The following is a 17,734-nucleotide window of genomic DNA, read 5'->3' as shown; positions in this document are numbered from 1 at the left end:
AACATTATATTTATACTCTTTTTAGGCGAGGCCGAATTATTATACAAAATATATAAACCTGAATAGTTTCTACAAACATTATATTTATACTCTTTTTAGGCAAGGCCGAATAATTATACAAAATATATAAACCTTAGAAGACATGAGGTTCAAACCCCCAACCTCTTTCATAAGAGCTCAACTCCCCACCACTAGAGCACAAGCTACCAATTAAACAATTCCTACAAACTTTATATTTATACTCTTCTTAGGTGATAGATTTAAATATTATCTTAGGTGATATATATATATATATATATATATCTTAATTTCTTTGCTATATATATATTATATATAAAATAAGCCTTGGAAATTAAGACTAAGATATTAATATATATATATATATATATATATATATATATCTATATCTTAATATTTAAATCTATCACCTAAGAAGAGTATAAATATAAAGTTTGTAGGAATTGTTTAAATGATTTTTTGTGCTCTAGTGGTGGGGAGTTGAGCTCTTATGAAAGAGGTTGGGGGTTCGAACCTCATGTCTTCTAAGGTTTATATATTTTGTATAATTATTCGGCCTCGCCTAAAAAGAGTATAAATATAATGTTAATTTGTAAAAATTATTTAATCGACAGTTCGTGCTCCAGTGGAGGGGAGTTGAGTTTTTATAAAAGAGGTTGGGGGTTCGAACCTCATGTCTTCCAAGGTTTATATATTTTGTATAATTATTCGGCCTTGCCTCGGTGGGGAATTTGGCACAAATTAGGGGGTAAAAAGTGAAATTGACAGTCCGGGGGTGAACTGATGATACCCCCAAACTTCAGGGGGGGTAAACTGAAATTAATCCTAAAATCAATCTGGATCCTTTATTTTTGGAGCTAGGTCGTTGATGTCTCAGAATTTCATTACCTATCTCCCTTATGCTTGATCCTAAGCCAAAAAGGTTTAGCCTTGTACAATGAAACTGTCCAGAATGATTAGTTAAGATCATCACTACAAAATTCTTTCTTACTTTTCAATGAAAAACAATAAATCTTGCATGCTGGTATCTAAAACCACTAGCAATTATTGAAAGCAATTCTTATGATTTTTCACACGCTGCATTCTGCAGTAGGCAACTAAACGAGTCTAAATCAGTATATTGGCTTCTTTCACCATTCATAATTCAGCTATATGTAGCTTCCAACATATGGTTTTACTCGGGACAAAACTGAAAGTTTGTTGTGCACAAGGTTTTTTAGGTTCAGTTCTTCGGTGGAGTGATTGCTCAGACTAGGCAAAATCTGTTCTCCCTACAATTGTTCAGTTTTTCAACGAGGCTGTTCTCTATTTCAAGTCTCTTCTTCACCATTAATGCATACTTGTTAACCAAATTTTTGTCTGAAACTGCTTCAAGTTTGCACTTGACAGATGTATTTCTGTTCTTGCTTTCATACAAGCACGAGATGGGCACAAAAGTACCTTCTGTGCTCCATACCCAACCATGAGCAGCCCTCAATATTGCAGCTCCAAGAGAAGCTGAATCTGTAAAGGACTAAATTAAGGGGGAGAAAGAAACAAAACTATAGTTATATTGATTTTATCCATCAAGAAAAACTTACCTTTTAAAGCAAGACACTAGTATCAAATAGAGAATCCATCTGGTTCATTGTTTCATAAGCTTTTTTCTGGTGTGGTTTTAGTACTCATGTATTACATTTTTTGGCTTTGTTGACTATTCTAGACTCGAATGTAAAAGAATTTGGTAATTAACTAGAAAGGACTCAAAGAGGAAATGAGACCACAGAACATACACTGCTTACCAGCTCTATGAACTGTGTACCCCTCACATCCAAATACGCACGCTGCAATGTACAGGAAGGAATGATTCACTGATGCACCACCAGTTGCTATTATTCATTCTGGAGGAGTTAAGGCATTACAAATCTTTCTGCATATGAGCTCGCATTGACATGAACTGGCCCTCTAAATTAGACTCTCTTAAGAAGAGTTCATGTAGGATATCATCTATCCATGTGAACAATTGCTATCTTAAACAACAGACCTCATCAAAAACTGGTTCAAATTGCTGCTCCACTTCACGTACAGTCACACCCAGTGTCAGTGGTGAAATTTTCAAGAATGTAGCGACGGACTCCAACTACAAGCACAAACTAGAGTTTTATTGCTGCTATTCAGAAGTTAAGACTTGGATGGATATCCCAGCATTCAATGAATTAGATATTGCCGCCATCTGAAAGATTGAATGTACTTCTCACTAACGTTTCCAATTAGTCCTTTTTTTTTTTTTTTTTTTTTTGTTCTTTGGTTTTAACTGATATAGAGGTTACTGTACTTAGACTCACCATTAACTCATTAAGACTTCATCTTGTGAAAAATGAGGGGGAAGACCCAAACAACAACATTAAACAAAATAAATAGCTCCAAGTCTAAGGAATCTATCAATATCATCAATAACAGAGCAGCAAGCCAGATGGGACAACAAAATTGGTGTCAAATTTGACAAGCTCTGAGGTAACAAAATTGAGATTGGAGTCTAGCACAGTATTACTGTGACAGTAACCTTCAATGACGTTAGAGTACAAATCAATAGCCAAAAATCATGTTTTGTTGTCTACTTGTCTACTAGCATAAGAAGTTTTTTTATTTTTTTATTTTTTTTTTGAGCATAAGAACTTAAGAAGCTTATCAGTGAGGTTACTTGCAGGTTGAAATGAATTCAAGGAATTGATGACAAAACTTGACGAATTAATTGCGTCATAAATAATTTTTTATTTAATTTTTATAAAAAAGAAAAAGTCATCTGCTTGGGGCCGAAGTAAACAGAAGGTCGGCCAAGCAAAGCCGCCCATGTACCGATTATACCCTTTGACCCCAGCGGTCAGAGTCTCATCCAAAGGCGTAACGACCACCGTCTTCGAAGGCTATTTCCGTCATTTCCCCTCGAGCCACAAACCGCCAATAAAAGCAGAAACGCAACTCTCTAGTCCCTCGATTCTACGAGTTTCTGATTCCCTGCAATCGTCTCCGTCCGAAGCTCATAGAATCCATGGCCTCCCACGCCGCCGCCGACGACCAAACCCTCAGGGCCGATAATTTCGTCAAGGCCGTCACCGTTAGGGTTCCGTCGACGCCGCGGAAGCTCCGCGACGACCACGGCGACGACGGTGACTCCACTTGTTGCTCGGCGCGGAGTAGTCGGGCCGAGCTGGCAGCCAATTTCAAGCGCAGCGTGGCGCCGGCGCGGGTCATGTTCTACGAGAGCGGGTCCTGGACCAACTTCCCGGGCCGGGTCGTCGAATTGCTCCGGTCGGGTTTCTTTGAGCGCAAGGCGGTGCTCCACTTGGAAATCGAGGGGTCAACGTACCTGTTTGACTTCGCGCGCATGCTGCAGATTGATTCCGGCACAGGGAGTCAGCGATCGATTGCGTGGATTGACGACAACGGGAAATGCTTTTTTCCGAGGCGGTTTATCAGCGACGAGCTGGGCTGTGGCGGGTCGGACAGTCCGAAGATCGAAATTGAGATCCGGGTCGACGTTTCGGGTCGGAGTTCGGGTAAGAGAAAAAGAGATGATGAGGTAGGAGAAGAAGAGAACGAAGTGACGTCGTTTAAGCGGCAGGCTCAGCCTCAGACAAACCCAAAGCCTCAGAGCTCTTCGGAAACTTGGCCGAATGTGAAATTGTTGAGAGAGGGAGAGAGAGCTTACACGGCGGTGAGCAATTTCTTTCTCAAAGGGATCAGAAGAATCGATCCTGCGGCTACGATCAGTGCCATTCGTCAGTGTGTTCGCTCTGGGCCGTTGGATAAGGCTCGCTTGGAGGTCTTTCAGAAGCAAATTGAAATCACCAAGGCAGCTCGGGGGTCGGCCAATGTGGTCCACGCTTGGTACGGCGCGTCGTCTAGAGATATACAGGGGATTTTGACTCATGGGTTTGGCTTGCCCAGCAAGGTTTCTGGGTCTCATGGTGTTGGTCTCTACCTATCTCATTTATCTTTACCTTTTAGGTAAATTATGTGTTCTTTACCTGTGTACTATTATATTTTGTTGGGTTGGGGGTTTTGGGTTTTACAGTTACTTATGTTTTGATGGTTGAATTGTGTAGTAGTGGGCTCTTACAGCCCGATGATAATGGCGAAAAACATGTTCTTTTGTGCCGAGTTATATTAGGCAATGTTGAGAAAGTTGAGGCAGGGTCTCAGCAATGCTACCCTTCTAGTATGGAATTCGATACTGGTGTAGATGATCCTAGGACTCCTACGCGGTATGTGGTATGGCCCACTAATATGAATAGGCACGTTCTGCCGGAGTGTGTTGTGAGCTATAAACCTTCTGATCATGTGCCGGGTATGAATCATTTCATTTTTTTATTGTTGTGGTTTCTGTTGATTGAACGGTGGTGATAATTTTCTTTCGTGTTCATTTATGGGAAATTGATTTTGATAGGTTCTCTGCCTAGAAAGTACCATGTTGCGGAATTGATTTCGAGGGTCAGGAATTCCCTACCCCCTTCAAAAGTTCAGCAATTGTCGAATCTGGTACATGGTTTAAAGGTGAGTAAGCTTCCTTTTATGGTGGTTCATATTTCCGTTTTGTATATTATGGAAGAACCTGAATGTAATATTGAATCTTGATACAGGCTGGGAAGTTAGCAAGAAATGATTTCTGCAGACAGTTTCGATTAGTTGTTGGGGAGCAGTTGCTGCGTTCTGCAATTCCTGAGATGCGTGGCTCGGAACAAGGTTCTACTTAGGTTTTATTTTTCTAGGTGGGCATATAGAAATGTGTTTGTCATGGTCTAGGAAATGATAGAGCATGTGTAATCTCATTTCTTATAAGTCATACTAGGATTAGAGTGAAATGCCAACAATACAGTATAGCGAAAACTTTTTCTTTTGGGTTTCTTGTTTTTTCTGTTTTGTGTTCTTTTGGTTCACCATATCAATGATGTAGCAAATATGCTTCCAACTTTTATTGGTAATGATGTTTTGGGTATGTGATGCAACCTGGCTTACATAGCTTTGCACCTTGTAGCTACACCTTTATGTATGAAGTTGAGTATATGGTTTTATTTTTTCCTTTTTTTATGTTCGTGAGTTCTTGCTGATATTCTCTTATTTATCTAGTGACTATGTCTGCTAAGATCTATATGTTATGATCAGATATGAAACTTACGTATGAGCTTGCTTGCAAGTTCAAGTTAATATCTCAGATTTAAAACAATCATGATTGGAGTTTGATTACAACCTTATTATTTCCCATTGATGGGAAGTTTATGTTTCTTGCATAACCGGTATAAGTTCTATTATATACAGATATTCTCTAATTAAGGGGATGTAAATGCCATATTCTTATACATATTACTCTCTATATTCAAGTATTTTGAAGAAGAATAATTAGTTACACGGGATTTCAAAGTCTATAACCAACTATTCAAGGATATTCTATGGCAATTGTACTTTTTACATGATGTTCCTCTCTCTCTCTCTCTCTCTCTCTCTCTCTCTCTGTTTGCGTCTCCTATATATTAATGCTACGGTGTTCAGAAATTTAGGGAGCCTTTGTTTTCTGGCCCCTTAAGGAGTCTGACCATGGTCTTTTGTTGACATCCATTTTCTCTGGTCTCTATTTCCAATCAGGTCATTTCTGTTCTATGACCCTACTGTGTGTAAAGATTACGCACATGGTGTTGGAGTCAAATATCAGCATGACTTTGATTAAGAGGTTCAGGGACTGATACTACAAACTTGGGAAGTTAAGTGGACCCAGAAGGTACCTATGGTATAGAAATACTTATATAGCCAGATGCCATCATGTTGGAGTCAAATATCACCTTGACTTTGATCAAGTGGTTCACATTGATATAGCATATAAAAAGTTGCTGAATGTGATACTGGTTTTTAGAATTCCTTCGCTGTAAGGATCGGAATTTTTTTACATTTGGTAAAGCCTATTATAAGTTGTCACAATTTTCTGAAACCCTGATAGTAATTATACGCACATATTCTCTAATGGCATTGTAAAGAAATCGTGGCCACTGGCAGTGCTGCAGTGCTTTGTATTATTTGTTAATGTTTTTCCACCATAATGTGGCTATGGTAAGCTTCTTTAGGAACATATTACTGATATTATACCTCAAGTGACGCCCTACAGCCATTGCATATTAATGTGCCTGTTGTAATGAAGCTTTTATACGGTTAATTCTTTATCCTATTTATGCTGCCTGGTGTTGTTTACGGATGATGGTTTCAAATTGAGGGGTGACAATAAGAAATTAAGATTTCATGCTCTTCCAAGTGCATTTGTGGGTTGAAATTTTTTTTTTTTTTTTTTTCCGTAGATGAAAAAAAAAAATGCAGATAATAACTGCCAGGAGATGAACTTTCTCAATTTCTCCTACTGAAGCTTTCATTCATACATGTGTGAAGTATCTTGGGTATCAACACCTTGGTACATCTAATTTTGAAAGTTATTACGTTTTTCTGGGGATAACTCTCACATGTCGCTTACCCTGCAAGTCAGACATAGGGGACTTGTGTTCATACAGTTGCTGGGTAACCCTTCTACAAATATATAGCATACTGTACCATGTCAGTGCCAGCTGCTATGGATATACATTGAAGTTCTCATGTGCAGGATACGATTATTGAAGATTTTTGTGGTATGTTGTGGAATCTATAGTTTTCACCAACCATATATATAGTTTTCAATCTGTTTTGAGTTGGTCTCTACTCAATCTGAATAAGGGGTTTTTCACATCTGTTGAGTTGTTCTGATCTTCAGATGGCATGTCCTCTTCAGTATGAGTACACTCTTTCATCAGGAAGTACTTATTTTGCAGGTGTTAACTTAAACCAAAAAAAAAAAAATATATTCTGCTTAAAAAGATCAATAATATACAGAAATGAGAATTTTAATCTTAGATTATGGCTTACTTGGGCTGCGGTTGTTGTTGTAGGATGGTGGTGAAAATTGACTGCTCATAAAAGGAAACCAAATGGGCAGGGTGCCTGGTTTGCAGTACTTAAATGCTTTGGTTTTATATCGCTGAATACATTGGAAGCCATTAGACAACGTATGGCTCTGTCAGAGATGAGGTATGATGTTACATCAGTTCTCTAACATTGAAACTATTCTTGGTGGAGCACTTTGCAGTTGCTGAGCATGTAAGTTAAATATTAGTAACATGCATATTAGATTTAAGTTCGACTTAAAGAGTTGATGTTTGAGAATATTTCCTTACTGATGGGAGATTTGCTGCCTTGATAACTATGTATTTTTCCTTAACCAAGGGAATATAATTGAAGTAGATGTATATTGATAATTCAAAAGGGAGTGCGTGTGTGTGTGTGTGCGCGCGCGTGTGTGTGTGTGTTAAGATTCTAGGGGGGCATTATTTCTACCTCCACTTTAGAGAAGTAAATCATAAGCAGTTGGATCTGTTGTCTTATGTCGATATGAATTTAGTTGAGACAAATTGTTTGAGACACTCTTTATCTGGTCACTTCTATGTCTGATATAGAGATTATACACATATTGTCTTGGAATCGATGACTTTGAATATACTACTTGGGAAGTGAGTGGAACCTGATAAGATTGACTTATATGCGCTTTTTAGGTACTGCATTAAGGTACATTGTTTGTTGTATGCCCTTGGATCTTTGATGTTGAAGTTTGCTTTTACGCAGAAATGGTGTAAAATCTCGGGGTCTGTTTAGCCATCATTGAAGGTTTATCGCTTTTGAGCTTGTAAGTCGAGGATAAGGTCATTGTGAAGTTCATGAACTTTTGTGGACTGGATATTTTGAAGGATTCTTATGGAATGTAGGAGCATACTTCATCTGAATTTGGATTTGGATTAAAACATGGTAATAAATGTCATTTTTTTTATTCCTTCTGATGATTGTACTATTTTCCATCACTTCCATGCAGTGCTGTGAGTCCCTGACTGCTATCAGATGAGGGTAACAGAGTTATGTTAGATAGAGATAGAGGGACTACTCTGAGTAACCTTGAATAAGAACTGTCAAATACTTGTTGGTGAGCTCTGGACCTAATGACTGGAATATGACTAGTTTTCTTATGCAACATATTGTGGGCATAAAAGTCTCTTTAGAGAGACATCAAAGTTGCTACACGAAGTAAATAAGGCTCAGGTTTGTTGACGTACCTGTAAATACTGGATCAAAAATTGAGAGGATGGAACTTTTTGTTATTCATTATTTGTTGATATAGCCTACAGTTGCAGTGGTAACTCCGTTCACTGATATTGTTGGCCGTTATGCCTTGAGTGGCTATATCCATCATCGTTGTAACTTTGGTTGCAAAAGTTTATCTCAAAACCGTATTAACGTATTAGCAAAGTTCATCTCTTTGCTAATAAAGAAACTTATACGAATTCAATATGCGGTAGAACAAGTAGAGCATAAAATCATGTGCAGCAGCAAATTTATTCCCATAGCGCTCATGTTTGTGTTACAGTATAAAAACTGTACGTTCCAAGTGCGTATTGCAATTTTTCTACTGTTTCAAAAAATCAACTCTCGCGCACAGGCATGCACGGTTCTCTTGGATTAGTGCCAACCATTTTAAAGAGCCATCCCTGGTTGCTGAGGTCGTGACCTTCATTTTTTTTTTTTTCATTTTTGGCAATGTCCTTGGGTCCTTGCACATCAGATGTGATGCTTCCACTAAGCCGAATTGCCGGGTTTGTATGCCATCAGACGAGGTTGGGACTCGCATTTGCTCTCAGGAGAACAAACGTTAAAGCTGTATAATGTAGTATTGAAGAATATTGGCCATCTAATTTGTTCCTCCCCAAAAAAATTCTTGCCGACATTAGTTGCTTGTTAGAAGGAGTGCATTTCTCAACCAGGTAAGAAATTGCCAAACTGACATGCATTGATTGGCCTTTTGCATTTGTGGTATATAAATGCAACTGCGCACTGCCCCGTATGAAATTGACAATTCCTTATTCCTGAATCACATTTGAAGGATTCACCGATTGATTCTATATTGGAATACCAATACCCCACCTGACACCCCTCCTCTAGGCACTGCATGCATCATAACTAGAACAACCAAAACAGTACTAGCACTGCATCCAAGTTTTCTTTATTCATCAAATTATTTTCTTTTGTCAACCTATAGACTTCTGAAAATTATCTGTTTTTAACGTTTTTCTTATTTTTTCTTATATAGGATAATATTTTAATGTGAAAGGTTTATAACAACCATAGCTGACTGCAGAGCAGTAACGTGCACTGAAATCAAATCATGATTCTTGTGCGCTATTATTGAATGTTTTCCCTAAAGAGTTGGAAAAGTATCGAGTCTCAACCATACTTCTTGCCTTCCTGGTCCCTCTTCCTTTTTGGAGAAAGTTGTGCTCTTCAATGCAATTTACAGATGTACCCATTGTCCCGTTGAGATCATAGAAGAAACTCAAGAAAGAAAGAAAGGGATTCTTAATGAAGTCTGAAAAAGAGAGCAAAATCTGAGATCATTGAGCAAAATCTGGGATTCTTAATTTACAGACGTACCCATTGTCCCATTGAGATCACAGAAGAAAGAAAGAAAAGGAAAAAATAAAAAAGCACACTTGGAGGAATGAGAGTACGACTATCCCACCCACTTCTCATATAACTTGTTGTGTGCAATGATGTGATGATTTTTTGTCATTTTGCTACCACAGTAGTAATGATGAGTAAAGGTGTCCTTTCAAATTACTGTTCTCAGGTTGCCTACAGTATTTCGTATCCATGAACTTGACTTGCTCGGATCACCCAGTAGCTACAGTATTTTGGAATTCTATGACAATGGACAATTTTTGAAGCACTCACCGACCTTAAATTTGTCATTTAATTCTCGTATTTATATCAAAATGAGATTCCATTTTGGTTTTACAATCGCTATTCAAATTATTTTCAAAACTAAATTTACAAATCAATATTTGTCCTAATTTGAAGGGATGTGAGGATCACTAAAATAATGACTCGATGAAGACTTTCTAATCAACAGTTTTAGGGATCTGTTTGGGAGCTTTTCGATTATATTACGCAAATCAATAGATGTTTATGTATGCATGAATAGATCGTTTTTAAAAATTTTCTTCCAAATTGCTAATAGTTAAGGTATTGAACTATATCAAATTAATGGATGAACTAAATATGTTAAACTTGAACCGTTCATATTTATAAATGATAAATCACCATTATGAATGTCTTAACGATTTTCAATTTGGTTGAAAAATTGCATAAATGATTTACATATGAATATCTAAACATCTTACAGTTAATTTGTGAAAATGTAATTAAAAAGCGAGTCTCACAAGAAAGTCCTCATTTTAGTAGTCCTCATAAAACTCTCTCTTTTTCAATGTATATCGATACTTTGATCCACGCCAAAATTTTCGTCGACCCTTAATTATATATTAGTGCACCACCATTTCCTCCCTCATTCCACAATTATTACACCACGCAACAAGCCCGGTATTTCATTTAAATAGTGCGGCAGCACAAGGATAAACAGTCATTGGAACTGATTAGACTCTCTAAAATAAAAAGTAAAACTAAAAAACCATGATTTTATTGGGCACCCTAAGTCCCCATATTTGCTTCCAAATATTTGAAGGGTGGCAACCCACTCAGTCCCCATTAGCCCTGTTTCTCTCAAAATCATTGAATTAAACAACAATTTTACTTGTATGGAAAAAAAAAAAAAAACAATTCTTCTTGACCGTGCGTAATGTATCGAGAATGAACAAGATAGAAGTTCCAGGTTGTTTCAATCCCCGGGATTCCGTCATGTGATCAGGTAGCCGCATTTAGAACATCCAACACGTTGTAACTTGAAATTCTATCACATGTACGGCCGGCAACAAGTAGGTTTGTGTTGTGTTAATACAAATTATTTATTGCTGGGGTTAATTCGAAACACTATATTGTTTTTATTTTTTTAGACAAACAGGAACATAATTAATACAACATAAACGGCATATATTTATTTAATTTTGTTTTTTCAAATCATATTACCTTATCGCGTCAAAAATGGTCACTCTCACGTACATCTAAGCTAGCTATCAAGCTTCATGAGCGTGTGGAGACGATGCAAGCATATAATATGGTACTGACAGACTTCTATCCCAGAATCACGAGCTACCCATAACCAAATACACTATGAATAGTGAATGAGAGAGATGGATATCAAAAGAGATGAGATCACGAAAGAAGGAAACAGGAAGATTTTTGTCCTTTTTATGTGAAGGACATTTCATTGAAGTGGGACGTTGTACATTTTAAATTAAAATATGTATTGCATTCTAACACAGATGGCGACAGATCCCATGTCAATTTCAGTTTGTGATGGAACTGACTCAATTATATGTTCAAAGTTATCAAGCAACTGTGAAAGTTCATAAGAAAAAAAAATTATATTTCACTTGAACTACATGATTGATGATATTTTCTCGTCATTTGAAGACTAAAAAATTCATTCGTTATTATTGAACCATTAGATTCAAGAATAGTAACAAGAAAATTGATGTCACATACGTTATCTGCTTATTATGATTTGTTATAGTTCAAAACTTCAAATTAACGTCTTGCTGTGCTTCTATTTGCACCTGTTTTTTACACGTCGACCTACTAAGCTCTTGTTGCTGGATGAGAAAGAATTTTAGCTGAGATTAAGTAAGGGCCAAGAATGAAGTCACTCGATCATCCGGCTGAAAATGAAATTAATTGGTCATTCAGCTGAGATGAGGAAATTAGTCAAATAAGAATTAGGTCGACCGAGATTATAGTTTTGAGTTCATACGACCAAAATGAAGGTGTTGACCGAAATTAGACCAAAATGAAGGTGTTGATCGAAATTAGAGTTTCTCGGTTACTCGATCGAGATTATAGTTTTGAGTCGTATGACTAGGCGTTGTTCGGTCACTCGACCGAGATTAGAGTTTTGAGTATGAGATAAAGACATTGTTCAATCACTCAACCGAGGTTTGAGATCTTGGGTCGAACAACCCAAAAGACGATGAAAGTGGATCACACGGTTACATGGTTGGGAAATCCAAGTTCAAATGAGTGACTACGCAGATGGGCCGAGAAGGAGCTTAGATATACTCGGCCAAGCTCAACTGACAAACATCGGCTGAGGAGTCTATTAAAGGAAATAATCTTCACAAGGAAAGAGTTCAAATCAATTAAGGATTTCAATTGTGGAGATTCCAAATATCAGCCGAATCATAATATTTATGGATGAATCAACCAAAAGAGGAAGATGAATCCTACTTGGATTCCACATCTTAGAGAGCAAGTTAGCCTAGGTTTTGATCTGTATATATAGGAGCTTTAAACTCATTGTAAATGGTCATGCACCATTCAAACAAATCAATATACAACTTTTACTCACAAACATACTCATAGGTACTTTGCCTTCAATCCAACTTTCATAACTTGTTTTTATTTCTAGCTTCTTATTTTCATTTCAGTCCTTTACATTCAAGCATTTTACTTTCTTGTTCATTTACTTTATATGCGCTTTACTTTTCGCACTTAGGAGTAGTTTGTAACATAGAATTATGGTTCATTGATCTCTTTCGACCAGTCTGGATTGGATCGATGCGATTCGATGTTCACACACATATCATCTCACAATACTTTGACAATCGAGTCCACTTCATCTTCTCTTCACCGTGATTTGTGAGTACCTCCACCCAATAGATCTCTCGCTTGTCGCCCGAACCTTTGAGTTTATACAAGAAGTGAACGTGATAGAAGATCCCAATCAGGATTGACGCCTAAGCGAGGTCCTTGAAGAAGAGGCTTTAGAACCTAACGGGCTAGAGGGTTCCTTCCTCGGCCTACAATCACTTGAAAGCAGTCATATACAAGCGCAAATCAGATCTGAACCTCGCTCGGCCATTCGACTGCTAATTGGCACGCCAGCGCAATTTCAGAAGGACGATTCAACCACAAGCAGGGACGTAGCCAAGACAAGGGCTACTTGGGCTACAGCCCAAGGGAAAATTTGGCCCAAAATCGACCAAGTATGGGTATAGCCCAATAAAAAAAAATAAAAAAAATATACTGATGTAGGTCGACTCTCGACTCTCCCCTTCTCCCCCTGTGGCGTTGTGCAGCTGTCCCCATTTTGCTTCCGCCTTCCAGAGTTCCAGCCTTCCAGGTTCGATTAGCGAGTCCTGCAGTCCGCCAGTCCGCCGAGCCACCTCCACCGCTCCACGCCTGAGCCACCTCCTCCGCCACCGAGCCACCTCCACAGCTCCACTGCGAGTCTGCGACTTCCGCAGTTTCAAGGCTTCAATCCAGATCCCAGGTATTGAATTTTTGGTTGATTGATTGTCATTGATGATGGGTTGTTGATGATGGGTTGATAATTGGGAATGTTTTGGATTTTTGGTTGATTGATTGTCATTGCTGTAGTGGGCAGGGACGTATTTTTGTTGAATGTTTGATAATTGAATAAATTGATTGTCATTGGCTCAGGTGCTGTTGTGCCTACCCATGGCAACCATCCATCTGGGTGAATCAAGCTTCCCATGAATGTTTGCATGTACACTGTTGTGGAGTAATTCTTCCAAGGTCTCCGGAGGTAAGTCTTAACCGAAGACAAGTCTCCAAAAGGCGAAATGGTGCAGTTCTGAAATGCGATTCCCGTGTTTTGGTTGGGGTCGATTTTGCCTTGTGCCGTGATTGTGTTCTGCTGGCCAACCATTGGTACCTTGGGGAACACCTTACAGTTTTGGAGGACTACTGCTAAGTTTCCGAAAATGAAATCAACTGTTCCGTAAATGTTGCATTCTCGGTAGAATTGGCGATTGGCATAAACGTAGAGCGAGTCCTGGAAAGCATCAATGTGGCATCTGTAGAACACCATTTGGTCAGCACTCGACATTAATGCCACCGCCTGGTGCTTGGCCGCTCCGGCTGTGTTACGAATTCCAATGTCTCTGGCGACGAATCCCTTACCAAATACCGCTGCACACAAGGCCAAAAATCAAAATCAGATGGCACTATTGAATAAGGTGTCATTGCATTGTTGATGGTGCATGTTAATTGCTAGACACATGGTGCAAATAACAAACTCTATTCCAATCAGTTATACTGATCGCATGATGCCTCCCCCCATTGTATGTTTTGAATAACAAAGGCGTGAGAATGAGCCTCCCATTGGGTTCCAAACCTCTAAAAAAGAAAACAAGTTCTTCGCAAAAATTTTGTATGTATAAAATTAGCCCAACCCTTCTGTCATTCCTGGCTACGTCCCTGACCACAAGTCTCTAGGCCCGCATTTTGGCCGAGACGATTTTGAGGCAAACAGCTTCACGCCTTAGGCACATCATCAAATTAGACATGTTATTTTAGACACTGAGCGAGTCATTAGTTTCACGAAAAAAATTAAAGGTCAATGCTAACACCAGATAATTGTATTGAACTTTATGGTAAAAAATATATATATTTAAAAAAAAAAAAAAACATTCATCTTTAACTCTAATCAATTCTAATATCACAAATAATCAAGTAATTGAAAAATGTGCCACAATTGGATGTCCCAATCATTAAAGGCATCTTTCTGTGTCCCTGGGTGAATAATCACCATTCATCATTTCCTGCCAAGTACCACTTGCGTAATATAAATGGAGCATTATGGCTGATGGCTAATCGAAACAAAAAGGATTTAACTATTTGATTAATAAAATCATCCGACAAATTATATTTATACACCCACTTTACATTATCGACACGTACAGTGATTTTTTGTATGACTGATTCTTTAATTGTAAATAAAGCCAGAAATCTAAAATGTGAACTAAATCTATATCATATATATTGCACTACGATGTCCATTAACTAAAGACCTTTCAATATTTTAGTTTATATTTTATAATTGATCTTAAAAGGTGTTTACCTTTTTCCAGCAATCTGTATGTTTTGTTTTCGATTCTTGGAAAATCGTAATGCTTGAGATTGAGAGAGATGGTTGGCCACCTGAGGAACACAAATGAACTGAGAAATCTTTGTCATTTGAAAGAGAATATGGACGACTTAGCAGCTCTTGCCTACCGGTGGCTCCGAGCTTCACCCAAAGATAAGGTATCAATCGGATCATCACAACTATGTGGACCTAATTAATTATAATACTCAAATGAACAAACTAAAATTAATATAATATAATCCACCCTTTCATTGCTTTACTGTTATATATAAAGCACTCTAATTATATATTGTTCAATGCTTATCCAGAAACGAATGAGCATATATAGCTCACTGTTTAACTGACCTCGAGACTGTCATGTAGCTAGGTATTAGGTCATTCTTTATCTCAAAATGCATTGACCCATGATGATCATATCTTCAACCAATAGTCCTAGTCTTCAACATATTAGTTGAAAAGCTTTCATTTCCATTAATCTTCTAAGTTCTAACTACAATTAGTCCATGTATTTGGAAATGAAAAAGGACCTATGTCCAAGGGATGCATGCATAGTGTGTAAAACTTATTCCTAAAGTTACAAGATCAAATGCACTGGTACATGATGAGTATTGAGTACAAACATAAGCACAGACTGATAGCATATGGAATAAGAACAATAAATTAGCAAGTTGTGATGATCAAATTAAAAAACTGACCTAATGAGGTTATTGACCACAGCCAAGGTCTTCGATCGATATGCAATACTTCTAATTTATATGGGGCGAGATTATTAACAACTGATATTGAGAGAATATAGAAACACTAATTTAGTAATTAATTATGAGTACTCAGTCTAAAAATAAATTGTATGTTCAATAATAAGTCTTCTCACTCGGTCTAAAATAACAAGTTGTGATCATCAAATTAAAGTACCGACTTAATTTAATGTATTGATGAAATTACAAATTTTAATGCACTATGCGTCGTATTATGAGGCCCATACAATTTTTTTTTTGCATTTTTCCCCTTTTACATTTTTATGTTTTTGTTGTTTATTTTTAGTAAATCCCTACCAACATTTGTAGAGCTAGGTGGGTTTGTTCTAGTCTACTCATTCAATGTGTCTTATCTGGCTTAGTAGGGTGGGAGCTGTTAACATGATCAAACTTAGTGATAGGATGAAACGAAGCGTCATCGGATTTAGTTTTGGTCGACAAAGTGGCAAATGTGATTTTATATTATCTTTCTAGTATGTCACCGTTGTACAGCAAATGAAGTTGCTCAGACTGCCGATATGACAACTCTTGCTAGTTGGTGCATGATTGCATACATTTATAGCGTCAGTAAAGACTCTTGTTATTATTGAGGATGTTATATATTACTTATAATAATACGGGGTATAACTATTACACCCCCATTTGTGTTCAACAGTTTCATTAGTCAAGATTTGAGGGTAGTTGCACCAACACTAATTTAATTTTTTGTTAATAAATTTTCTACTCTGTAAATTTAAATTTTAAATTTTTTGAGTTGAAAAGGTTATCCATTATGCAATTCAACAAGCAGTACTCTGTAGTTGTAAGAGTTGAATGTATGAAGTAGATAAATAGGTTAGAACAAAACCAGATCAGAGGTCTGATCTGGTCTAATGTAACCAATATAATTGAATGAATGTAACACTAAATATTCTTACTATAAATAGAAAGCTGGTGAGATATGGCTTGTTGGTTATTTAAAATGACAGTCACTATAAAGATTACTGGTTCAAATCTCATAGATCTTGAGATAGATGGAATGAGATTAAGAAATAACTTTAAAATATATATATATATATATATAGACTTTTTTTTTTAAAAAATAGAAATTGAATTCATTAGATCAACAGCAAAATGGTTGAAGTCTACCAAAACTTACATAAGAAATCCGGCAAGAAAATCCGGAGTAACCTACCTAAGCTAAAGCAAACCTTTAAAAATCACTGGGACGCTCACATTTAAGCGAGCCTATATAAGAATGAAAAAACCTCGCCTCCTATAGAAAAGAAATCATTCAACTAGCCCCCACTTGCCAATAACGCAATTGTGGTACAAGCAAGTGACTAGAAACGTTATAGAAGACTCATAGAAGTTAATCCAACCTCACATAGACTCATTGTGATGCCCCGGAAATTCGTATTTATTTTTCGAGGATTTTCCGGAATTTAAATTGTGGTTATTGGACGGTTTCGTGGCTCTTGGACGGAGCAGAAGTGTTTCGAACGAATTTTCATTTGTGAAGTGTGGATTTAGGGGGGGGTTCAAGGTTGACTTTTGGTACGTTGAGATTCTCGGAAAACTTTCTTCACCAAAGTTGTAGAGCGCATCGATACGAGTTAGTGGACATGCGGAACGCGTCAATCGAAGTTCGTATGTGAAAGTTATGAGCAATTGAAGTTTTGGGAAAGTTCTATAAATAGGAGTTTCCATTTTCGGAAACTTACTATTTACATTTCACATTTATCATTTCCGGAAAAATCAGAAACGCTTCGTTCTCTCTCCTCGCCCGTGACTGACCCGACCCGAACCTGGCTTTTCCGGCTAACTGCAGCTGTCTCAGGCGACGAAACTTTCCAGATAGGATCGTCTCCTCCATCTGGTAGTCCCTCTGGTGTCCTCTAGCGCCGATTCTCCTCCACGGCGGTGCTGCAAGGATGCGCAGTTGAGTGTTTTCGGACCCGATCGGTTCTCCGATCTCCAACGTCGACGGGGCTTCAAGTTGAGCTTGGGGAGCTCAGAGCAGCCTCCTTGATTGATCCTTGGTAGT

The 17,734-nt window shown here is 37.8% G+C and overlaps 1 protein-coding gene across 16 annotated transcripts; it reads left to right on the top strand.

The window, feature by feature from the left end:
- Window positions 1-2,981: 2,981 nt before the first annotated feature.
- Window positions 2,982-8,088, top strand: LOC112176331 (probable inactive poly [ADP-ribose] polymerase SRO3). Of its 16 annotated transcripts, none has more exons than XR_005803164.1 (9): window positions 2,983-4,005; window positions 4,104-4,345; window positions 4,445-4,551; window positions 4,638-4,740; window positions 6,521-6,659; window positions 6,782-6,839; window positions 6,957-7,095; window positions 7,687-7,747; window positions 7,931-8,088. XR_005803164.1 is itself a non-coding variant. In XM_040510577.1 (5 exons), the coding sequence occupies exons 1-5, from the start codon at window positions 3,047-3,049 to the stop codon at window positions 6,359-6,361; spliced, it is 1,434 nt and encodes a 477-aa protein (XP_040366511.1). In that variant the 5' UTR covers window positions 2,983-3,046; the 3' UTR covers window positions 6,362-6,477. The 16 variants fall into 16 exon arrangements, 2 of the variants coding, with proteins under 2 accessions (XP_040366511.1, XP_024169966.2); XR_005803156.1 differs by having other exon boundaries at window positions 7,687-7,822; XR_005803166.1 differs by having other exon boundaries at window positions 7,672-7,747.
- Window positions 8,089-17,734: the final 9,646 nt, after the last annotated feature.

Source organism: Rosa chinensis, chromosome 7 (assembly GCF_002994745.2).
Source record: "Rosa chinensis cultivar Old Blush chromosome 7, RchiOBHm-V2, whole genome shotgun sequence".
Taxonomy (NCBI): Eukaryota; Viridiplantae; Streptophyta; class Magnoliopsida; order Rosales; family Rosaceae; genus Rosa; species Rosa chinensis.
Note: the sequence above shows the minus strand (reverse complement) of the source record. Positions and strands in the feature narration are given on the sequence as shown.

Excerpts from the sequence above, each read along its gene's own strand:
- LOC112176331 (XM_024314198.2), top strand. The coding sequence starts at position 3,047 with ATGGCCTCCCACGCCGCCGCCGACGACCAAACCCTCAGGGCCGATAAT. Across the intron at positions 4,006-4,103 it reads CATTTATCTTTACCTTTTAG|TAGTGGGCTCTTACAGCCCG; the intron begins GTAAATTATGTG and ends TGAATTGTGTAG. Across the intron at positions 4,741-5,637 it reads GATGCGTGGCTCGGAACAAG|GTCATTTCTGTTCTATGACC; the intron begins GTTCTACTTAGG and ends ATTTCCAATCAG.